The 24,487-nt window shown below is 45.7% G+C and overlaps 1 protein-coding gene across 1 annotated transcript in view; it reads left to right on the plus strand.

Annotated features, from left to right (window-relative positions):
* The window catches only part of ARHGAP39 (Rho GTPase activating protein 39), a 210,609-nt gene that overhangs the window by 87,039 nt on the left and 99,083 nt on the right, over positions 1-24,487 (plus strand). Inside the window, exon 2 of the mRNA XM_074558494.1 lies at positions 22,472-22,903. Coding sequence (XP_074414595.1) covers positions 22,472-22,903 — 432 coding nt within the window. The remainder of the gene's footprint in view (positions 1-22,471; positions 22,904-24,487) is intronic.

Consider the following 24,487-nt stretch of genomic DNA (forward strand, 5'->3'; position numbering starts at 1 on the left):
TTCCCCGTCCAGGCCAAGTTTTGGGGAGCATCCAAGGGGTGTGAGCCTCTGGAATTCCGCTCCCGCTGCCGGAGGAGCCTCTGGAAGCAGCAGATGCTCCCGCACCTGCCAAGGGCTGGGCTCGGGATGAGGATTTGGGAATTCCTTCGGAAAAGCTCCTTCCAAGGAAGCGTTCGGGTTCCTGGTGTGATTTTCGGTGCCAAAGGAAAATTTTTGGGTGGAATTTTCGTTGTTGAATTCCCTGATTTGGTTCCCGATGTGAAATATCCGTGTTTTAATCCATGGGGAAAAAACCACATTTATTTTTGGAATTTGGGTGCAATTTTTGCTGTTGAATTCCCTGATTTGGTTCCCGATGTGAAATATCCGTGTTTTAATCCATGGGGGGAAAAAAAGACATTTATTTTTGGTATTTGGGTGCAATGTTGGATGTTGAATTCCCTGATTTGGTTCCCGAAGTGAAATATCCGTGTTTTAATCCATGGGGGAAAAAAAAGACATTTATTTTTGGTATTTGGGTGCAATGTTGGATGTTGAATTCCCTGATTTGGTTCCCGACGTGAAATATCCATGTTTTAATCCATGGGGAAAAAAACACATTTATTTTTGGTATTTGGGTGGAATTTTCGTTGTTGAATTCCCTGATTTGGTTCCCACAGTGAAATATCCGTGTTTTAATCCATGGGAAAAAAAACACATTTATTTTTGGCATTTGGGTGGAATTTTCGTTGTTGAATTCCCTGATTTGGTTCCCAACATGGAATATCCGTGTTTTAATCCATGGGGAAAAAACCACATTTATTTTTGGTATTTGGGTGGAATTTTCATTGTTGAATTCCCTGATTTGATTCCCAAAGTGAAATATCCGTGTTTTAATCCATGGGGGAAAAAAAAGATATTTATTTTTGGTATTTGGGTGGAATTTTCATTGTTGAATTCCCTGATTTGGTTCCTGTGAAGTGAAATATCCATGTTTTAATCCATGGGAAAAAAACCACATTTATTTTTGATATTTGGGTGGAATTTTTGCTGTTGAATTCCCTGATTTGGTTCCCAAAGTGAAATATCCGTGTTTTAATCCATGGGGAAAAAAAACACAATTATTTTTGGAATTTGGGTGGAATTTTTGTTGTTGAATTCCCTGATTTGGTTCTCGAAGTGAAATATCCGTGTTTTAATCCATGGGAAAAAAAACCACATTTATTTTTGGCATTTGGGTGGAATTTTCGTTGTTGAATTCCCTGATTTGGTTTCCACAGTGAAATATCCGTGTTTTAATCCATGGGGAAAAAAACCCACATTTATTTTTTATATTTGGGTGGAATTTTTGCTGTTGAATTCTCTGATTTGGTTCCCGACGTGAAATATCCGTGTTTTAATCCATGGGAAAAAAAAACACATTTATTTTTTGTATTTGGGTGGAATTTTCATTGTTGAATTCCCTGATTCGGTTCCTGAAGTGAAATATCCGTGTTTTAATCCATGGGGAAAAAAAACACATTTATTTTTGGAATTTGGGTGGATTGCTGTTGAATTCCCTGATTTGGTTCCCAACATGGAATATCCGTGTTTTAATCCATGGGAAAAAAAAAACCACATTTATTTTTGGTATTTGGGTGGAATTTTCATTGTTGAATTCCCTGATTTGGTTCCCAACGTGGAATATCCATGTTTTAATCCATGGGGGAAAAAAACCACATTTATTTTTGGTATTTGGGTGTAATTTTCGTTGTTGAATTCCCTGATTTGGTTCCTGAAGTGAAATATCCATGTTTTAATCCATGGGGAAAAAAACCCACATTTATTTTTTGTATTTGGGTGGAATTTTCGTTGTTGAATTCCCTGATTTAGTTCCTGAAGTGAAATATCCATGTTTTAATCCATGGGGGAAAAAAAAGATATTTATTTTTGGTATTTGGGTGCAATGTTGGATGTTGAATTCCCTGATTTGGTTCCCGATGTGAAATATCCGTGTTTTAATCCATAGGGAAAAAAAACCACATTTATTTTTTGTATTTGGGTGGAATTTTCATTGTTGAATTCCCTGATTTGGTTCCCGAAGTGAAATATCCATGTTTTAATCCATGGGAAAAAAAACACACATTTATTTCTGTCATTCTGGGTTTGTTTTGTTTGGTTTTGAGGTTTTTTTTTTTGTTTTTGGGTTTTTTTAAGTTTCAAGGGTATTTAGGCCTGTTTGGAATTTTCCTGGGAGTTTATGAGGTGGATTTGGATTATTCCTGGATTTGTTGTGTTTGGATTCCCTTGGAAACTTTGGAACGAAGTCATTATTCCCTGTGGGATCGCTGTTGGGTTTTTAGAGGGGTTTTTCTCTGGGAATCCACTGGGATCCGCTGGAATGTGAGGATGGATCCATGAACAGCTCTGGATCCGAACTCCGGATGCTCCAAGCGTGGTTTAGCAGCAGCACAAAATCCTGGAATGGTTCGGGTGGGAAGGGACCTGCAAAATCATGGAATTCCATGGACAGGATGGAAAATGCTTCCAGGACTTCCAGGATGTTCCAATTCCTGGCCTTGGACAATTCCAGGGATGGGGCAGCCACAGATTCTCTGGGAATTCCATCCTTCCCAATATCCCAAAATTCCCTCTGCCAGTTTAAAGCATTCCCTGTGTCCTGTCCCTCCATTCCATGTGCAAATTCCAGCTCTCCTGGAGCTCCTTCAGGCACTCTGAGTTTTCCCTGGATCCTTCCCTTCTCCAGGCTGGACATTCCCAACCTCTCTCCATCCCCTTGGAGCATCTCCATGACCTCCTCTGGATTTGCTCCAGATTTTCTGGGTGCAGAATTCCAACAGGAATCTCACCAAAGGCCCAAAATTCCCATTTTTTCCCTCTTCCCACCCCACCAGCAGGAAGCTGCCCATCCCTATTTCCTCAGGATGGGGGGAAATTTTGGGAAAAGAGGGAAAAACTGGGCAAATCCCTGTTTTTCCCAGCTCCCTTCCCCCTCCTCCCGGCAGCTGGGGCGGCAGATTCCGTAACCAACTGCTCCGAGCCCTCGGATGGCTGCGGAGCCATCGGTTATCCTGCGGATAAACAACCCTCCCCTCCATTTTCCCTCTGCTTTCCATCCCCGTCCGTGTCCCGAGGAACAATCCCAACTCTTTTATATCCCGAGGAACAATCCCAATTTTTTTGGTTTTTTTCCTGGATTTGGGAGCAGGGAAGCAGCACAATTCCCATCCCGTGGGGAGGATTTTGTGGAGGGAGGGAGGAGGAAGGGGGGGAATTTCTTTTCCCAAATGGGATTTGCTGTCTTGGAGCTTGGAATGTTTTCCGGCCTTATCTCCCCAATCCTAAAAATATCCCGGTGGGAAGAAGGGGGGGGGGAGGAGCTGCTGCTTCCATGTTTTCCTCCCTCTCCCAGAAGGTCCTCGGATATCCAGGAGGTGACCTCGGGAATGTCGTTCTCATTTTTCACCTTCCAATTGCTCCCAACATCCCAGGGATGGGATTTTTTTTTTTTTTTTTTTATTTTTTAGGGGATCAAATTCCACAGGGAGTTGGAGGAGTTGACGCCCTGTGGAAAACAAGGATCCCTTGTTTTCATCCCAAATCCTCCTCCTCCTCCTCCTGGAATCCTCCCTCATCCCGATCAAATGGCGACAGGTGGCCTCTCGGAATCACCCGCTCCCGGCCAGCTGCCGCTTCCCGAGGATGAGGAAAATCCCGGGATTTCCAAGGAATTCCACCCCCCCGGAGGAGGAGGAGGAGGAGGAGGAGGAGGAGGAGGAGGAGGAGGAGGAGGAGGAATTTTTTTTTCTCTTATTTTTCATCCCTGGGTTCAGATTTGCTGTTTTGCCGCTCCCTGCTCTTTTCCCGACCTCATTCCATGAATTTTTCGGAGTTCAGAAAGCACGGGATGCGCTCCAGGCCTCGTTTTTCCTCAGCAAGGAAAACAAAACTTTCTCCAAGTTTTTTTTTTTTTTTTTCCTCGGTGCTGCTTTTTCCCTTTAGGGTTGTTGTGGATTATTCCTTTTTTTTTTGTTTTTTTTTTGCTGTTATGGAATATTCCCTTTTTTCCTCCTTAAAGTTATTCCAGTCTGGAATTTAATTTTAGGGTGTGTGTTTTAGATTTTCTATTTTCCCCACGTTAAATCCATAAAAATCCTCTCTCGTTCTGATACGTCTTGAATTCCCAAAAAAAAAAAAAAGTGAATTTTTACTGTTTTGTTGGAATTTTCGTCCTTTCCCTGCTGTTTCCCAACCTCTGTGACTTTGGAGTTCCCGCTTTTCCAATCTTCACCCACGCTTGGGCTTTTTTAAGCTTAAATCTTTAAATTTAATCTTTTTCCCCCTCGGGATAGGGACAAATGGAATTTTTTTTTTGTTTTTTTTTTCATGGAAACGAGGTTTTCCCTAAGGAGTTAAAAAGCGGGAGTTGAAGGAAAGGGTGTTTTGGACACGTGGTCGGGATTCCGCAGCTGCCGCCGGAATTTTTTCCCTGCTCCTTTCCCTCTCTGCCTCCCCCCAGCTGCCACTGCCCCAAAACGCCAAAAATGGCATTTTTTCCCTTAAAAAAAAAAAATCCCACATCCATAGGGGAAAAATCAGGGATATCAATCATGGAAATGGTTTGGGAAGGGAAAAATCCCATCCAGTGTCCCGGAGAAATTCCACTCTCCCGGGTTTCTCCAACTTTGGACAATTCCAGGGATGGAGCAGCCACAGCTTCTCTGGGAATTCCATTCCAGGGCCTCGCCACCCTCCCAGCCAGGAATTCCTTCCCAATATTCCCATCTTTCCCTGCCCTCTGGCAGTGGGAAGCCATTCCCTGGTGATCCAAGACGACAAAAATAGGGAATTTTAAAAAAACACCAAAAAAAATCAGTTTAGCTGAGCCAGGATGATTCCTGAATCCCTCTCACAAGGCAGCGGCAAAACCACCAGGAATTCCGTGAAAATAAGGAAAACCAACATCCTTTCCGGTTTTTTTACGGAATTTTCTGGCCAGGAGTTTTGGTGGTGTTGGATTTCTGCTCCCTGGTGTTTTTCTTTACACAAAATGTGGAATGGAGACGCCTGAGATTGGCAGAATTCCTTTTCTGCTGGAATTTTCAATGCAGGGAGAAAATTTCTTCCCTCAATCCTGGTCATTCCAGGTTTTTCTGGGATTGGTGCAGGTTGTTGCTTGTTCCTGGGTTTTTTTTGGCTCAGAACTCAAAGCATTCCTCTCAATATTCCCCATTTCCAAAGAGTTTATTCCCATGAATCGTCTTTTCCTCAGAAGATTCCGGCTGGAAAAGCAAAACAAAATTAATTTATTTCGGATTTTTAGGAAGCGTTCGCGTCGGCGTTGGCAAATCCCACTGGGATAATCTTCATTCCAATTTCTGGAATGTTCAGGGATGAAAATTTGGGATTTGGGAAGTGAATTTTTAGCTGATCTGAGGAGTGGGATTTCGTGGAATGCCGCCACCCAAAATGATCCATGCTCAAGGTGGGAATCATCCGCTCCACCTCGGAGCTTTTGGAAATTCGGCTCTTCCCATCCCAAAATTTGGGAAAAACCCCGGGAACGTGGCTTTTCCAAGAGGACAAGTCAAGGGAAGGTGGAATTTGGATCCATTGGTTTGGATTTGTGTGTGGGTGGAATCCCATGAGGACCTGAAGGTTTAGTAAAAAATCCTGGATAATGGATCCCAAAGTTCTCCTGGGATTTTCCGGGGCATTTCACTTCATGAAGCTTTTATCAATTAAAACACTCAGAGGTTTTTTTTGGGAATGTTGTCCCATAATCTTGGATAAGATGTTGGATGGGCATCCTGCCCGCTGCCTGATCCTTCCCTGGGATCTCCAGCTCCTCTTTCCCTCCCATCCCATCCCCAGCCCCTCTCCCACCATTTTGGGATGAGAAAAATTCCCCAAAATTTCCCCACAAATCCCAGGAACGTGGCTTTTCCAAGAGGACAGGTCAAGGGAAGGTGGAATTTGGATCCATTGGTTTGGATTTGACGTGGATGGAAACCAGTGAGGACTCGAAGGTTTATTAAAAAAACATGGATAATGGATCCCAAAGTTCTCCTGGGATTTTCTGGGGCATCTTCAGTTCGTGAAGTTTTTTATCAATTAAAACACTCAGAGGTGGTTTTTTTGGGAATGCTGTCCCAGAATCTTGGATAAGATGTTGGATGGGCATCCTGCTCCTTGACAGCCCCTTCCCTGGGATCTCCAGCTCCTTTTTCCCTCCCATCCCAATCCCAATCCCAGCCCCTCTCCCACCATTTTGGATGAGAAAAATTCCCCAAAATTTCCACACAAATCCCAGGAACGTGGCTTTTCCAAGAGGACAGGTCAAGGGAAGGTGGAATTTGGATCCATTGGTTTGGATTTGGTGTGGGTGGAATCCGATGAGGACCTAAAGGTTTATTAAAAAAACATGGATAATGGATCCCAAAGTTCTCCTGGGATCTTGTGGGGCATCTTCAGTTCATGAAGCTTTTATCAATTAAAACACTCAGAGGTTTTTTTGGGAATGTTGTCCCAGAATCTTGGATAAGATGTTGGATGGGCATCCCGCCCTCTGCCAGATCCTTCCCTGGGATCTCCAGCTCCTCTTTCCCTCCCATCCCAATCCCAATCCCATCCCATGGTGTTGTCCAGCTCCTCTCCCACCATTTTGGGATGAGAAAAATTCCCCAAAATTTCCCCACAATCCCAGGAACGTGGCTTTTCCAAGAGGACAGGTCAAGGGAAGGTGGAATTTGGATCCATTGGTTTGGATTTGGTGTGGGTGGAATCCAATGAGGATCTGAAGGTTTAGTAAAAAATCATGGATAATGGATCCCAAAGTTCTCCTGGGATCTTGTGGGGCATCTTCAGTTCATGAAGTTTTTTATCAATTAAAACACTCCAAGTTTTTTTTGGGAATGTTCCAGAATCTTGGATAAGATGTTGGATGGGCATCCTGCTCCTTGACAGCCCCTTCCCTGGGATCTCCAGCTCCTCTTTCCCTCCCATCCCAATCCCAATCCCACCCCCAGCCCCTCTCCCACCATTTTGGGATCAGAAAAATTCCCCAAAATTTCCCCACAAATCCCGGGAACGTGGCTTTTCCAAGAGGACAGGTTAAGGGAAGGTGGAATTTGGATCCATTGGTTTGGAATTGTGTGTGGGTGGAAACCAATGAGGATCTAAAGGTTTATTAAAAAATCATGGATAATGGATCCCAAAGTTCTCCTGGGATCTTGTGGGGCATCTTCAGTTCATGAAGCTTTTATCAATTAAAACACTCCAAGGTTTTTTTGGGAATGCTGTCCCAGAATCTTGGATAAGATGTTGGATGGGCATCCCTGGGATCTCCAGCTCCTCTTTCCCTCCCATTCCAATCCCATCCCAATCCCACCCCCAGCTCATCTCCCACCATTTTGGGATGAGAGAAATTCCCCAAAATTTCCCCACAAATCCCAGGAACGTGGCTTTTCCAAGAGGATAGGTCAAGGGAAGGTGGAATTTGGATCCATTGGTTTGGAATTGTGTGTGGGTGGAATCCGATGAGGATCTAAAGGTTTATTAAAAAATCCTGGATAATGGATCCCAAAGTTCTCCTGGGATCTTGTGGGGCATCTTCAGTTCATGAAGCTTTTATCAATTAAAACACTCCAAGGTGGTTTTTTTGGGAATGTTGTCCCAGAATCTTGGATAAGATGTTGGATGGGCATCCTGCTCCCTGCCAGATCCTTCCCTGGGATCTCCAGCTCCTTTTTCCCTCCCATCCCAATCCCAATCCCAATCCCATCCCCAGCTCCTCTCCCATCATTTTGGGATCAGAAAAATTCCCCAAAATTTCCCCACAATCCCAGGAACGTGGCTTTTCCAAGAGGATAAGTCAAGGGAAGGTGGAATTTGGATCCATTGGTTTGGATTTGGTGTGGGTGGAAACCAGTGAGGACCTAAAGGTTTATTAAAAAATCATGGATGATGGATCCCAAAGTTTTCCTGGGATCTTGTGGGGCATCTTCAGTTCATGAAGTTTTTTATCAATTAAAACACTCCAAGTTTTTTTTGGGAATGTTGTCCCAGAATCTTGGATAAGATGTTGGATGGGCATCCTGCTCCTTGACAGCCCCTTCCCTGGGATCTCCAGCTCCTCTTTCCCTCCCATCCCAATCCCAATCCCAATCCCATCCCATGGTGTTGTCCAGCTCCTCTCCCATCATTTTGGGATGAGAGAAATTCCCCAAAATTTCCCCACAATCCCAGGAACGTGGCTTTTCCAAGAGGATAAGTCAAGGGAAGGTGGAATTTGGATCCATTGGTTTGGATTTGGCATGGATGGAATCCAGTGAGGACTCGAAGGTTTATTAAAAAATCATGGATAATGGATCCCAAAATTTTCCTGGGATCTTGTGGGGCATCTTCAGTTCATGAAGCTTTTATCAATTAAAACACTCAGAGGTTTTTTTTGGGAATGCTGTTCCAGAATCTTGGATAAGATGTTGGATGGGCATCCTGCTCCTTGACAGCCCCTTCCCTGGGATCTCCAGTTCCTCTTTCCCTCCCATCCCAATCCCAATCCCATCCCCAGCTCCTCTCCCACCATTTTGGGATGAGAAAAATTCCCCAAAATTTCCCCACAAATCCCAGGAACGTGGCTTTTCCAAGAGGACAGGTCAAGGGAAGGTGGAATTTGGATCCATTGGTTTGGATTTGGTGTGGATGGAATCCAATGAGGATCTAAAGGTTTATTAAAAAAACATGGATAATGGATCCCAAAGTTCTCCTGGGATCCTCTGGGGCATCTTCAGTTCATGAAGCTTTTATCAATTAAAACACTCCCAAGGGTTTTTTTGGGAATGCTGCCCCAGAATCTTGGATAAGATGTTGGATGGGCATCCTGCTCCTTGACAGCCCCTTCCCTGGGATCTCCAGCTCCTCTTTCCCTCCAATCCCAATCCCAATCCCATCCCCAGCTCCTCTCCCACCATTTTGGGATGAGAAAAATTCCCCAAAATTTCCCCACAAATCCCAGGAACGTGGCTTTTCCAAGAGGACAAGTCAAGGGAAGGTGGAATTTGGATCCATTGGTTTGGATTTGGTGTGGGTGGAATCCAATGAGGACTCGAAGGTTTATTAAAAAAACATGGATAATGGATCCCAAAGTTCTCCTGGGATCTTCTGGGGCATCTTTAGTTCGTGAAGTTTTTTATCAATTAAAACACTCCAAAGTGGTTTTTTTGGGAATGTTGTCCCAGAATCTTGGATAAGATGTTGGATGGGCATCCTGCTCCTTGACAGCCCCTTCCCTGGGATCTCCAGCTCCTCTTTCCCTCCCATCCCAATCCCAATCCCAATCCCAATCCCATCCCATGGTGTTGTCCAGCTCCTCTTCCACCATTTTGGGATCAGAAAAATTGTCCCACAAATCCCAGGAACGTGGCTGTTCCAAGAGGACCAGTCAAGGGAAGGTGGAATTTGGATCCATTGGTTTGGATTTGGTGTGGATGGAAAGCAGTGAGGACTCGAAGGTTTATTAAAAAAACATGGATAATGGATCCCAAAGTTTTCCTGGGATCCTCTGGGGCATCTTCAGTTCATGAAGCTTTTATCAATTAAAACACTCCAAGGTGGTTTTTTTTGGGAATGCTGTCCCAGAATCTTGGATAAGATGTTGGATGGGCATCCTGCTCCTTGACAGCCCCTTCCCTGGGATCTCCAGCTCCTCTTTCCCTCCCATCCCAATCCCAATCCCAATCCCATCCCATGGTGTTGTCCAGCTCCTCTCCCACCATTTTGGGATGAGAAAAATTCCCCAAAATTTCCCCACAAATCCCAGGAACGTGGCTTTTCCAAGAGGACAAGTCAAGGGAAGTTGGAATTTGGATCCATTGGTTTGGAATTGTGTGTGGGTGGAATCCGATGAGGACCTGAAGGTTTAGTAAAAAATCATGGATAATGGATCCCAAAGTTCTCCTGGGATCTTGTGGGGCATCTTCAGTTCATGAAGTTTTTATCAATTAAAACACTCAGAGGTTGTTTATTTTTGGGAATGTTGTCCCAGAATCTTGGATAAGATGTTGGATGGGCATCCTGCTCCTTGACAGCCCCTTCCCTGGGATCTCCAGCTCCTCTTTCCCTCCAATCCCAATCCCAATCCCATGGTGTTGTCCAGCCCCTCTCCCACCATTTTGGGATGAGAAAAATTCCCCAAAATTTCCCCACAATCCCAGGAACGTGGCTTTTCCAAGAGGATAAGTCAAGGGAAGGTGGAATTTGGATCCATTGGTTTGGATTTGGTGTGGGTGGAATCCAATGAGGACCTGAAGGTTTATTAAAAAATCATGGATAATGGATCCCAAAGTTCTCCTGGGATCTTCTGGGGCATCTTCAGTTCATGAAGTTTTTATCAATTAAAACACTCCAAGTTTTTTTTGGGAATGTTGTCCCAGAATCTTGGATAAGATGTTGGATGGGCATCCCGCCCCCTGCCAGATCCTTCCCTGGGATCTCCAGCTCCTCTTTCCCTCCCATCCCAATCCCAATCCCAATCCCATCCCCTGGTGTTGTCCAGCTCCTCTCCCACCATTTTGGGATGAGAAAAATTCCCCAAAATTTCCCCACAATCCCAGGAACGTGGCTTTTCCAAGAGGACCAGCCAAGGGAAGGTGGAATTTGGATCCATTGGTTTGGATTTGGTGTGGGTGGAATCCGATGAGGACCTAAAGGTTTATTAAAAAATCATGGATAATGGATCCCAAAGTTTTCCTGGGATCTTGTGGGGCATCTTCAGTTCATGAAGCTTTTATCAATTAAAACACTCCAAGTTTTTTTTGGGAATGCTGTTCCAGAATCTTGGATAAGATGTTGGATGGGCATCCTGCTCCTTGACAGCCCCTTCCCTGGGATCTCCAGCTCCTCTTTCCCTCCCATCCCAATCCCAATCCCATCCCCTGGTGTTGTCCAGCTCCTCTCCCATCATTTTGGGATGAGAAAAATTCCCCAAAATTTCCCCACAAATCCCAGGAACGTGGCTTTTCCAAGAGGACAAGTCAAGGGAAGGTGGAATTTGGATCCATTGGTTTGGATTTGGTTTGGATGGAATCCAATGAGGATCTAAAGGTTTAGTAAAAAAACATGGATAATGGATCCCAAAGTTTTCCTGGGATCTTGTGGGGCATTTTCACTTCATTTAGCTTCTTATCAATTAAAACACTCCAAGTTTTTTTTGGGAATGCTGTCCCAGAATCTTGGATAAAATGTTGGATGGGCATCCCGCCCCCTGCCAGATCCTTCCCTGGGATCTCCAGCTCCTTTTTCCCTCCCATCCCATCCCAATCCCAATCCCAATCCCAATCCCAGCCCCTCTCCCACCATTTTGGGATCAGAACCGACTCTTCCAGCTCCATCCTGGTCCCGTTCCCTCTCCCACCCCTCGGCTAAAAGAATTCCCGTCCTCCTTCCTGTCCTCATTTCCCCTCTTCCCTTCCAGCCCAAACTTTTCCAGGGCTGACATCCCCAAGCCCTTGACCTCTGCGAGCTTTAATGAGGCTCCAAAAGTGATTAATTGGCGTCGGGGGAGATATTGGGTGGCGAAAACCTCCGGATAAAATTCCAGAGCTCCTTTGAGAGGCTCGAGGTCATCCCGGCTGTTTCATTCATCCCGGGCTCTTTTCCTTATCAGCTCTCCGGCAGATTCCTAAATTCCCTTTTTTTGTTTTTTTTTTTTTCCCTCTCTCCCTGGAGTTTAAAGGAGATGCCGGAGCTGTGAAGTTCGGGAGCATCGGAAAGTGAATTATCTTTTTTCCGATAAGACGGGGAAAAAAAATTCCCGTCCTTTCCCTTTTTCTGAGGCTGCTCTTTGAAGCCTCCAGGGGTTTTTTTGGGGTTTTTTTTTGGGAGTTTTATCCCTGTGTCCTCAAGGCCAGGAGGGATGGGAGGAAGCCAAAAACACGGATGCAAAGTGGGATGTTGGGAGATGGGAGGGGTAGGAATGTTTCTGGCGGCGGCGTTCCGTTCTCCACGGAAAAAATTCCTCTGGAAAAGGGGGAAAAATTCCTCGGAAAAGGGGAAAAATTCCTCTGAAAAAAGGAAAAAAATTACTCCAGAAAAGGGAAAAAATTTCTCTGAAAAAGGGGAAAAAATTCTACTGGAAAAGGGAGAAAAATTCCTCTGGAAAAGGGAGAAAAATTCCTCTGGAAAAGGGAAAAAAATTCTCTGAAAAAGGGGAAAAAATTCCTCTGAAAAAGGGGGAAAAATTCCTCTGAAAAAAGGGAAAAAATTCCTCTGAAAAAGGCAAAAGATTCCTCTGAAAAGGGGGGAAAATTCCTCTGAAAAGGGGGGAAAATTCCTCTGAAAAGGGAAAAAATTCCTCTGAAAAAGGGGGAAAAATTCCTCTGAAAAAGGGAAAAAATTCCTCTGAAAAAGGGGGAAAAATTCCTCTGAAAAAGGGAAAAAATTCCTCTGAAAAAGAGGAAAAATTCCTCTGAAAAAGGGGGAAAAACCCTCTGAAAAAGAAGGGAAAATTCCACTGAAAAAGGGGAAAAAATTCCTCTGAAAAGGGGAAAAAATTCCTCCGGAAAAGGGGAAAGATTCCTCTGAAAAAAGGGGGAAAATTCCTCTGAAAAAGGCAAAAAATTCCTCCAGAAAAGGGAAAAAATTCCTGCAGAAAAGGGGGAAAATTCCTCTGAAGAAGGCAAAAAATTCCTCCAGAAATGGGGGAAAATTCCTCTGAAAAAGGAGGGAAAATTCCTCTGAAAAAAGGGGGGAAAATTTCCTCTGGAAAAAGGAAAAAAATCCTCTGAAAAAGGGGGAAAAATTCCTCTGAAAAAGGGGAAAAAATTCCTCTGAAAAAGGGAAAAATTCCACTGAAAAAAGGGAAAAAATCCTCTGAAAAAGGGTAAAAAATTCTCTGAAAAAGGGAAAAATTCCTCTGAAAAGGGGGGGAAAATCCTCTGAAAAAGGGGGAAAAATTCCTCTGAAAAAGGGAAAAAATCCTCTGAAAGGGGGGAAAATTCCTCTGAAAAAAGGGAAAAAATTCCTCTGAAAAAGGGGGAAAAATTCCTCTGAAAAAGGAGGGAAAATTCCTCTGGAAAAGGGAAAAATTTCTCTGAAAAAGGGGAAAAAATTCCTCTGAAAAAGGGGGAAAAATTCCTCTGAAAAAGAAGGGAAAATTCCTCTGAAAAAGGGAGGGAAAAAATTCCTCTGGAAAAGGAAAAAATTCTCTGAAAAAGGGGGGAAAATTCCTCTGAAAAGGGGGGAAAATTCCTCTGAAAAAGGGGAGAAAAATTCCTCTGAAAAAGGGAAAAAATTCCTCTGAAAAAGGGAAAAATTCCACTGAAAAAGGGAAAAAAATTCTCTGGAAAAGGGAAAAAAATTCCTCTGAAAAAGGGGGCAAAAAATCCTCTGAAAAAAGGAAAAAAATCCTCTGAAAAGGGGGGAAAATTCCTCTGAAAAAGGGAAAAATTCCTTTGAAAAAGGGGAGAAAATTTCCTCTGGAAAAGGGAAAAATTCCTCTGAAAGAGGGGAAAAAATTCCTCTGAAAAAAGGAAAAAATCCTCTGAAAAGGGGGGGAAATTCCTCTGAAAAAGGGGGAAAATTTCTCTGAAAAAGGGGAAAAAAATTCCTCTGAAAAAAGGAAAAAAATCCTCTGAAAAAGGGGGAAAAATTCCTCTGAAAGAGGAGGAAAAATTCCTCTGGAAAAGGGGAAAAAATTTCCCGGAGTTTTCTTTTAAACTCAGGAGCAACCAATTAAAGTGGAAAGGGGGAAAAAAAAAAAGTGTGGAATCATTCCCTGCTCCTCTTTTCAGGAATAACGGGGAAATTGTGTTTTCGCACTTCTGAAATAGTTTTTGGTTGGTTTTAAGGTTTTTTTCGGGAATTTTTTTCCTCTGAGGGTGGGATTTGTTGGAACATCCCGGAGAAGTTGTGGATGTCCCATCTCTGGAAGTGTCCGAGGGCAAGTTGGGAATGGATTGGAGCAGCCTGGGATGGTGGAAGGAGTTCCTGCCCCATGGAATGGGGTGGAGGGAGATGGTCTTGGAGGTCCCATCCCAGAAAATTCCATGGTTTTTGGGGCTCAATCTCATCCCGGATCTCCGGAATTTTGATTCCCGGTGGAATCGGCATTTGCAGCAGGGATTTGTGGAGCGTCACAATTTTGGAGCATTTGGACGGTGCTGGATCCAAAGCTGAGGAACATCAGATTCCCTCTGGGATTCCACCTCCTGATTCTCCAGCGGGATCACCCCATGGAAATCCTCATTTTCCGTGGATTTCCTCACGCAGGGGAAGTCAAAAATTCCACAAATTCCATTTGTGGCCGCCGTCAGGCCTCTGCAATTCCCAGATCCATCGGAACACCGATATTTAAAATTATCCAGGTATTTCCTCCTTCGGGAAGGAGCTGCAATTCCAAGCTGGCAGAGAAATCCGGGAGCTTCATCCCTATGCAAAAAAAAAATTCCTCCTCCTCCTCCTCCTCCGTGGTGAGTGCTGAGGAAGAGCTTGGCCAGCCGGGAGCTTTCCCGGAGCGCATTCCAAGGACGCGTTATCCCGGTTTCTCTGGGTCTGGGAATGACTCCAGGGCTGTCATTTGGGCTGCAAATCATTCCCGAGTTGCAAATCCCGGGAAAATCAAAGGGGGGGAGTGGAGTTCCGACGCTGAGGGATCCGCCAGGCCGTGTTATCCCGGCATTCCGCCTCTTCCAGAGCGGCTGGATGAGCGGGAATGTCACGGATTTGGATCTCTGGTGGATAAATGAATAATCCTGAGGGTCCTGCCGCTCCTTTTTCAGCTGATAAATTCCCTTGGGACAATGAAATATCCAGTGGTTTTCCAATCGTGGCGGTCAGCGGGAAAGGGAATGGTTGGGAATGGTTGGGAATGGCTGGGAATGGCTGGGAATGGCTGGGAATGGTTGGGAATGGTTGGGAATGGCTGGGAATGGCTGGGAATGGCTGGGAATGGTTGGGAATGGCTGGGAATGGCTGGGAATGGTTGGGAATGGCTGGGAATGGTTGGGAATGGTTGGGAATGGTTGGGAATGGCTGGGAATGGTTGGGAATGGCTGGGAATGGTTGGGAATGGTTGGGAATGGCTGGGAATGGTTGGGAATGGTTGGGAATGGTTGGGAATGGTTGGAAATGGCTGGGAATGGCTGGGAATGGCTGGGAATGGTTGGAAATGGCTGGGAATGGCTGGGAATGGTTGGGAATGGTTGGGAATGGCTGGGAATGGCTGGGAATGGTTGGGAATGGCTGGGAATGGTTGGGAATGGCTGGGAATGGCTAGGAATGGTTGGGAATGGTTGGGAATGGCTGGGAATGGCTAGGAATGGTTGGGAATGGTTGGAAATGGCTGGGAATGGCTGGGAATGGTTGGGAATGGTTGGGAATGGTTGGGAATGGTGCAGGGTGGAACAAAAGGTCTTGAGATGCCTTCAAACCCCACCAGGAGTGAAAAAGGAAAAAGGATCCTCAAAATCCTTGGAATGTTGGTGGGGAAAGGGAAAGGACCCGCTCATGTCAAGGTTGGGAATGTGAAACTAAAAATGGAGAGGTTGGGAAGGGATTTGGTGATGGTTGACGAGGGCCTGGAGTGGAATTCCCAGAAAAGCTGTGGCTTCTCCATCCCTGGAAGTGTCCAAATCCAGGATGGAGAAACCTGGGATTCCCTCATCTTGGAATTTTGGGATGGGACCGCAGCGATTCCATGGCAAAACCACCGGAGCAGTTTTCCCATTTTCCATGGAGTGGCTGAGGATCCACCCCTCTCCCAGCCCTCATTCCATGATTTTCTTTCCCATTGGTTCCCGATTTTCCAAGGTCTGGGATGTGGGAAGGTGTCACCATCACATCCAGGAGATCTTTGAGGTCCTTTCCCACCCAAACCATTCCATGGCTCCATGAAACCCGACGGTTGAATGGTGCTAAATTGGGAATTGTCATTCCCAGGCTTCTCCCATTGGGAAGGAACTCTTCCCTGTGAAACCCTGGAATCGAATTCCCAGAAAGGTTATGGCTGGAAGTGTCCAAATCCAGGATGGAGAAACGTGGGGTTCCCTTATCCTGGAATTTTGGGATGGGACCGCAGCGATTCCATGGCAAAACCACCGGAGCAATTTTCCCATTTTCCATGGAGTGGCTGAGGATCCACCCCTCTCCCAGCCCTCATTCCATGATTTTCTTTCCCATTGGTTCCCGATTTTCCAAGGTCTGGAATCAAGGAATTGCAGGGGTTTTCTTTCCATATTTTAAGTCAAATATTCCTGAAAAATCAGTAATAAATAAAATAATGGGTGCAGTAATTAAATGAATAATAATGAAGTGAATGATAAATAAAATAACGGGGATAATAAATAAAATAAAGAAAAAAAGAAAAAAATATGAAAAAAACAAATAAATATTTATTGATTAATTTAATTTATTAATTAAAAAATTAATTGATTAATTAATTAATCAATAATAAATAAACCATCGGGCAGCGTTTGGAACGGATGAGCTTTAAAAGCTCCTTTCACCCCAACCCACTCAACAATTCCATTATTAATTTAACTTTTTATGGAGTTTTGCAGGAGGTTTTAATTAATATTAAATTAAGGTATTTTAAATTAAATTTTGAAAAGGAGATGAGGAACAAGACGGGAAATTGGGAAATAAGATGGGAATTGAGATGGGAATTGTCCTCTCCTGGGAATTTTGCACGGATGGGGGGATTTGGGTTCTCGGACAGGCTGGGAAATCTTGGATATTTTGGTTTGTGATTCCAAAGGGGAAATCTTGGATATTTTGGTTTGGGATTCCAAAGGGATCGCCTGGGAGTGGGAAATCTGGGGAGCAGAATCTCCTCAAGTGTTGGGAATCAGGAATTCCAATTACTCCTCATAAAATCCTGGAATGCTTTAGGTCGGGAAGGGACTTTCAGGATCATCCCATTCCCTTCCCTGCCCCTCAATATCCAGGGAATCCCAAATCTTCCCTGGCCTGGGATTGGCCACTTTGGGGGGGTTCATTGGCCAATCCCAATTCTCCAAAGCTGGAAGTGGCTTCCAGTTTTGGTTCTGTGCCAGATCCAAGTTTTGCAGAATTCCACGATTTAGGAACGACTCCCGTTCCCACTGTTTTTAGTCTCTATCCTGCAGGGAAAAGCTCAATTATGGAATTTCCTCTCATTCCCAGGAGGATCTGGATGCGTTTTCCTCCTTTAGGGGGGTTTGATCCAAGCTGGAATGCCACTCCCTGAAAATCTTTTTGTCCATCCAGAGGTTTTTAAATCCCGTTGGAAAACGAGCTGGACCAGCTGAGGGCTCGGAGCCAGGCTCACACCTGGGTCCCCCCTCCAGGGATTTTTTTCCTTGGAAATTTGGCATTCCTGAGGAGCCTCCAGGGGCTGATTCCCGGGAATGTGATCCATGTGATCCATCCTTGTCCGACTCCCCGGATGTGTCAGGTTTCTTCCTGGATAAGCCTCAGTTTTCCTTTTATTCCTCCCCATCTATTTCTAGACGTTCCTTAAAAACATTGGAAAAGCAGGCGAGGATAAATCCCAAATAACTTCATTAAATTCCTTTCTATTTTAAATAAAAACCCACACAAAAAAAAGAATTTGAATAAAAATGCAGATCCTGGGAATGTCTCAGGTACCCCCTGGATTATCCAGAGGTGCCAAGGGCAGTGTTTGGGGCAATCTGAAAAATCGGTGGAATTCTCGGATTTTTGGGATTACGACTTCTTTTAATCCTCTTTGGAATTTTCTAAGCTCCCGTTTGCTGCTGGATGTTTCCTTCTCTCCTTGTCCTTTTCCAGGCTTGGAATGGGTGGGATTTATCAAGTCTTGGACATGGAATATTTGATGGGGTGGAAGGAAGAGTTGAGCAGTCGCTCTTCTCCATCCCTTGCTCGTGTCAAATCACGGAATCCTCAGACCTTGGGTGACCTTCCAAGGTCTCTTGGTTGACGTTTCCCTTTGCTCCCTGTCCTTTCCCAGGCTGGAATGGGTGGGATTTATCGAGTCTTGGACATGGAATATTTGATGGGGTGGAAGGAAGAGTTGAGCAGTCGCTCTTCTCCATCCCTTGCTCGTGTCAAATCATGGAATCATCAGACCTTGGGTGACCTTCCAAGGTCTCTTGGTTGACGTTCCCCTTCTCTCCCTGTCCTTTCCCAGGCTGGAATGGGTGGGATTTATCAAGTCTTGGACATGGAATATTTGATGGGGTGTAAGGAAGAGTTGAGCAGTCGCTCTTCTCCATCCCTTGCTTGTGTCAAATCATGGAATCATCAGACCTTGGATGACCTTCCAGGGTGTTTTGGTTGACCTTTCCCTTCTCTCCCTGTCCTTTCCCAGGCTGGAATGGGTGGGATTTATCAAGTCTTGGACATGGAATATTTAATGGGGGTGGAAGGAAGAGTTGAGCAGTCGCTCTTCATCCAGTTTGATGCTCTTGCATCAAATCATGGAATCATTGAATGGTTGGGGTTGGGAGAGATCTTGGTTGAATTTTCCCTCCCTCCCTGTTCCTTTCAAGGCTTTTTTCCAGGAATGGGTGGGAATCATCGAGTCTTGGACATGGGAGATTCAATGGGGGTGTAAGGAAGAGTTGAGCAGTCGCTCTTCTCCATCCCGCGCTTGCCTCAAATCACGGAATCATCAAACCTTAAGTGACCTTCCAAGGTCACTTGGTTGACCTTTCCCTTCTCTCCCTGTCCTTTCCCAGGCTGGAATGGGTAGGATTTATCAAGTCTTGGACATGGAATATATGATGGGATGGAAGGAAGAGTTGAGCAGTCGCTCTTCATCCAGTGCTTGCATCAAATCATGGAATCATTGAGTGGTTGGGGTTGGGAGAGATCTTGGTTGAATTTTCCCTCCCTCCCTGTTCCTTTCAAGGCTTTTTTCCAGGAATGGGTGGGAATCGAGTCTTGGACATGGGAGATTCAATGGGGGTGGAAGGAAGAGTTGAGCAGTCGCTCATCTCCATCCCGTGATGATGTCAAATCACGGAATCATGGGGTGGCTTGGGTGACCTTCCAGGTTTTTTTGGTTGATGTTCTCCTTCTCCTCTTGTCCTTTCCCAGGCTGGAATGGGTGGGATTTATCAAATCTTGGACATGGAATATATGATGGGGTGGAAGGAAGAGTTGAGCAGTCGCTCTTCATCCAGTTTGATGCTCTTGCATCAAATCATGGAATCATTGAGTGGTTGGGGTTGGGAGAGATCTTGGTTGAATTTTCCCTCTCTCCCTGTTCCTTTCAAGGCTTTTTTCCAGGAATGGGTGGGAATCATCGAGTCTTGGACATGGGAGATTCAATGGGGGTGGAAGGAAGAGTTGAGCAGTCACTCTTCTCCATCCCTTGCTCGTGTCAAATCACGGAATCGCCAGACCTTGGGTGACCTTCCAAGGTTTTTTGGTTGACGTTCCCCTTCTCTCCCTGTCCTTTCCCAGGCTGGAATGGGTGGGATTTATCAAGTCTTGGACATGGAATATATGATGGGGTGGAAGGAAGAGTTGAGCAGTCGCTCTTCTCCATCCCACGCTTGCGTCAAATCATGGAATCTTTGGGTTGAGCGACCTTCCAAGGTCTCTCAGATGACCTTTCCCTTCTCTCCTTGTCCTTTTCCAGGCTGGAAGGGGTGGGAATCGTTGAGTCTTGGACATGGGAGACTCCATGGGGGTGGAAGGAAGAGTTGAGCAGTCGCTCTTCTCCATCCCGCGCTTGCCTCAAATCACGGAATCATCAGACCTTGGGTGACCTTCCAAGGTCACTTGGCTGATGTTTCCTTCTCTCCTTGTCCTTTCCCAGCCTGGAATGGGTGGGATTTATCAAGTCTTGGACATGGAATATTTAATGGGGGTGGAAGGAAGAGTTGAGCAGTCGCTCTTCATCCAGTTTGATGCTCTTGCATCAAATCATGGAATCATTGAGTGGTTGAGGTTGGGAGGGATCTTGGTTGAATTTTCCCTCCCTCCCTGTTCCTTTCAAGGCTTTTTTCCAGGAATGGGTGGGAATCACTGAGTCTTGGACATGGGAGATTCAATGGGGGTGGAAGGAAGATTTGAGCAGTCGCTCTTCTCCATCCCGTGATGTTGTCAAATCACAAAATCATCGGGTGGCTTGGGTGACCTTTCCCTTCTCTCCCTGTCCTTTCCCAGGCTGGAATGGGTGGGATTTATCAAGTCTTGGACATGGAATATTTAATAGGGGTGTAAGGAAGAGTTGAGCAGTCGCTCTTCTCCATCCCGTGATGTTGTCAAATCATGGAATCATGGGGTGGCTTGGGTGACCTTCCAAGGTTTTTTGGTTGACGTTTCCCTTCTCTCCCTGTCCTTTCCCAGGCTGGAATGGGTGGGATTTATCAAATCTTGGACATGGAATATATGATGGGGTGGAAGGAAGAGTTGAGCAGTCGCTCTTATCCATCCCTTGCTCGTGTCAAATCACAAAATCATGGGGTGGCTTGGGTGACCTTCCAAGGTTTTTTGGTTGACGTTTCCCTTCTCTCCCTGTCCTTTCCCAGGCTGGAATGGGTGGGATTTATCAAATCTTGGACATGGAATATATGATGGGGTGGAAGGAAGAGTTGAGCAGTCGCTCTTATCCATCCCTTGCTCGTGTCAAATCACAGAATCATCGGGTGGTTGGGGTTGGGAGGGACCTTGAATTTTCCCTCTCTCCCTGTTCTTTTCCCAGCTTTTTCCAGGAAAGGGTGGAAGTCATTGTGTCCTGGATACAGGAGACTCGATGAGGGTGGAAGGAAGAGTTGAGCTGTCGCTCTTCTCCATCCCGTGATGTTGTCAAATCACAGAATCATGGGGTGGCTTGGGTGACCTTCCAAGGTCTCTTGGTTGACCTTTCCCTTCTCTCCCTGTCCTTTCCCAGGCTGGAATGGGTGGGAGTTATCAAGTCTTGGACATGGAATATTTAATGGGGGTGGAAGGAAGAGTTGAGCAGTCGGTTTTCTCCATTCCACACTTCCCTCAAATCATGGAATCATCAGACCTTGGGTGACCTTCCAAGGGTTTTTGGTTGACGTTTCCCTTCTCTCCCTGTCCTTTCCCAGGCTGGAATGGGTGGGATTTATCAAGTCTTGGACATGGAATATTTAATGGGGGTTTAAGGAAGAGTTGAGCAGTCGCTCTTCTCCGTCCTTCACTTCTCTCAAATCATGGAATCATCAGACCTTGGGTGACCTTCCAAGGTTTTTTGGTTGACGTTTCCCTTCTCTCCCTGTCCTTTCCCAGGCTGGAATGGGTGGGATTTATCAAGTCTTGGACATGGAATATTTGATGGGGGTGTAAGGAAGAGTTGAGCAGTCGCTCTTCTCCATCCCTTGCTCGTGTCAAATCACGGAATCCTCAGACCTTGGGTGACCCTCCAAGGTTTTTTGGTTGACGTTCCCCTTCTCTCCCTGTCCTTTTCCAGGCTGGAATGGGTGGGATTTATCAAGTCTTGGACATGGAATATTCAATGGGGGTGGAAGGAAGAGTTGAGCAGTCGCTCTTCTCCATCCCGTGCTTGCCCCAAATCACGGAATCGTCAGACCTTGGGTGACCTTCCAAGGTTTTTTGGTTGATGTTTCCCCTCTCTCCCTGTCCTTTCCCAGCCTGGAATGGGTGGGATTTGTCAAGTCTTGGACACGGGAGACTCGATGGGGTGGAAGGAAGAGTTGAGCAGTCGCTCTTCTCCATCCCTTGCTCGTGTCAAATCATGGAATTGCCAGACCTTGGGTGACCTTCCAAGGTCTCTTGGTTGACCTTTCCCTTCTCTCCCTGTCCTTTCCCAGGCTGGAATGGGTGGGATTTATCAAGTCTTGGACATGGAATATTTAATGGGGGTGTAAGGAAGAGTTGAGCAGTTGCTCTTCATCCAGTGCTTGCATCAAATCATGGAATCATTGAGTGGTTGGGGTTGGGAGAGATCTTGGTTGAATTTTCCCTCCCTCCCTGTTCCTTTCAAGGCTTTTTTCCAGGAATGGGTGGAAATCATCGAGTCTTGGACATGGGAGACTTGATGGGGGTGGAAGGAAGAGTTGAGCAGTCGCTCTTCTCCATCCCGTGATTTTGTCAAATCAGAAAGTCATGGGGTGGCTTGGGTGACCTTCCAAAGTTTTTTGGTTGACGTTCCCCTTCTCTCCCTGTCCTTTTCCAGGCTGGAATGGGTGGGATTTATCAAGTCTTGGACATGGAATATTTGATGGAGGTGTAAGGAAGAGTTGAGCAGTCGCTCTTCTCCATCCCTTGCTCGTGTCAAATCATGGAATCATCAGACCTTGGGTGACCTTCCAAGGTTTTTTGGTTGACATTTCCCTTCTCTCCTTGTCCTTTCCCAGGCTGGAATGGGTGGGAATCCTAAAGTCTTGGATGTGGAATATATGATGAGGTGTGAGGCAGAGTTGAGAAGTCGCTTTTCTCCATCCCGCACTTCCCTCAAATCACGGAATCATCAGACCTTGGGTGACCTTCCAAGGTTTTTGGTTGACGTTCCCCTTCTCCTCTTGTCCTTTCCCAGGCTGGAATGGGTGGAAATCATCGAGCCCCGCACCCGGGAGCGCATGTACGCCAACCTGATCACGGGCGAGTGCGTGTGGGACCCGCCGGCCGGCGTGCGCATCAAGCGCACCAATGAGAACCAGTGGTGGGAGCTCTTCGACCCCAACACCTCGCGCTTCTACTACTACAATGCCACCACGCAGAGGACGGTGTGGCACCGGCCCCAGAACTGCGACATCATCCCGCTGGCCAAGCTGCAGACGCTGAAGCAGAACACGGAGTCGCCGCGGGCGTCCACGGAGAACAGCCCCGGGCGGAGCAGCAATGTCAGCCGCGAGGGCAGCACCAGCTCGTCCCTGGAGCAGGAGCTGGAGGGCAGCGAGAAGGGGCAGGAGCAGCGCCCGGGCCGCCAGCCCGGCCAGTACTCGGTGGTGAAGGAGGAAACGGAAAGGTAAAGGTGGGAGAAAGTCGGGAATTTGCGGTTCGGTGGTGGTGTCCAAAGGAATTCCTGTTCTGTGGATGGTTCCTCGTGGTTGATGTCTGGTGGGTCTCCATTGAGTTGGATCCTACAAAAACCAAGGAGGAAAACCATCAGGGAAAGGTGTTTCTCCACCTTAGGGATATTTTAGATGTTCCTTGTGGGAAGATTCACTTCGTTTTTAAGACTGGAAATTTGGGTTTGGGGCCTGTGCGGGAGAAAATCAGGAATTTCCAGTGGTGGTGGTGTCCAAGAGAAATCCTGTTTTGTGGATGGTTCCTCATGCTCGAGCCCTGGTGGGTCTCCATTGAGTTGGATCCTACAAAAACCAAGGAGGAAAATCATCAGGAAAAGATGTTTCTCCATCTTAGGGATATTTTAGATTCAGAAGATTCCCTGAAGGAATAATTTCTCATCCTCTAAAATTCGTTTTTAGGGTTGGAAATTTGGGTTTAGAGCCTGGGTGGGAGAAAATCGGGAATTTCCAGTGGTGGTGGTGTCCAAGAGAATTCCTGTTTTGTGGATGGTTCCTCGTGGTTGATCTCTGGTGGGTCTCCATTGAGTTGGATCCTACAAAAACCAAGGGTGAAAAACATCAGGAAAAGGTGTTTCTCCACCTTAGGGGTATTTTAGATTTAGAAGATTCCCTGAAGGAATAATTTCTCATCCTCTAAAATTCGTTTTTCAGATTGGAAATTTGGGTTTAGGCCTGTGCGGGAGAAAATCAGGAATTTCCAGTGGTGGCGGTGTCCAAGAGAAATCCTGTTCTGTGGATGGTTCCTCGTGGTTGATGTCTGGTGGGTCTCCATTGAGTTGGATCCTACAAAAACCAAGGAGGAAAAACATCAGGAAAAGGTTTTTCTCCACCTTAGAGATGTTTTAGATGTTCCCTGCAGGAAGGTTCCCTAAAGGAATGATTTCTCATCCTCTGAAATTCGTTTTTCGGATTGGAAATTTGGGTTTAGAGCCTGTGCGGGAGAAAATCAGGAATTTCCAGTGGTGGTGGTGTCCAAGAGAAATCCTGGTTTGTGATTGGCTCCTCTTGGTTGATCTCTGGTGGGTCTCCACTGAGTTGGATCCTACAAAAACCAAGGAGGAAAATCATCAGGAAAAGGTGTTTTTCCACCTTAGGGATATTTTAGATGTTCCTTGTGGGAAGATTCACTTCATTTTTAGGATTGGAAATTTGGGTTTAGAGCCTGTGTGGGAGAAAATCAGGAATTTCCAGTGGTGGTGGTGTCCAAGAGAAATCCTGGTTTGTGATTGGCTCCTCGTGGTTGATCTCTGGTGGGTCTCCATTGAGTTGGATCCTACAAAAAACGAGGAGGTAAAACATCAGGAAAAGGTTTTTCTCCACCTTAGGGATGTTTTAGATGTTCCCTGCAGGAAGGTTCCCTAAAGGAATGATTCCTCATCCTCTAAAATTCGTTTTTCGGATTGGAAATTTGGGTTTAGAGAAATTTGGGTCGGAGAAAATCAGGAATTTCCAGTGGTGGTGGTGTCCAAGAGAAATCCTGTTCTGTGGATGGTTCCTCGTGCTCGAGCCCTGGTGGGTCT

This window comes from Zonotrichia albicollis, chromosome 1 (genome assembly GCF_047830755.1).
Source record: "Zonotrichia albicollis isolate bZonAlb1 chromosome 1, bZonAlb1.hap1, whole genome shotgun sequence".
Classification (NCBI taxonomy): domain Eukaryota; kingdom Metazoa; phylum Chordata; class Aves; order Passeriformes; family Passerellidae; genus Zonotrichia; species Zonotrichia albicollis.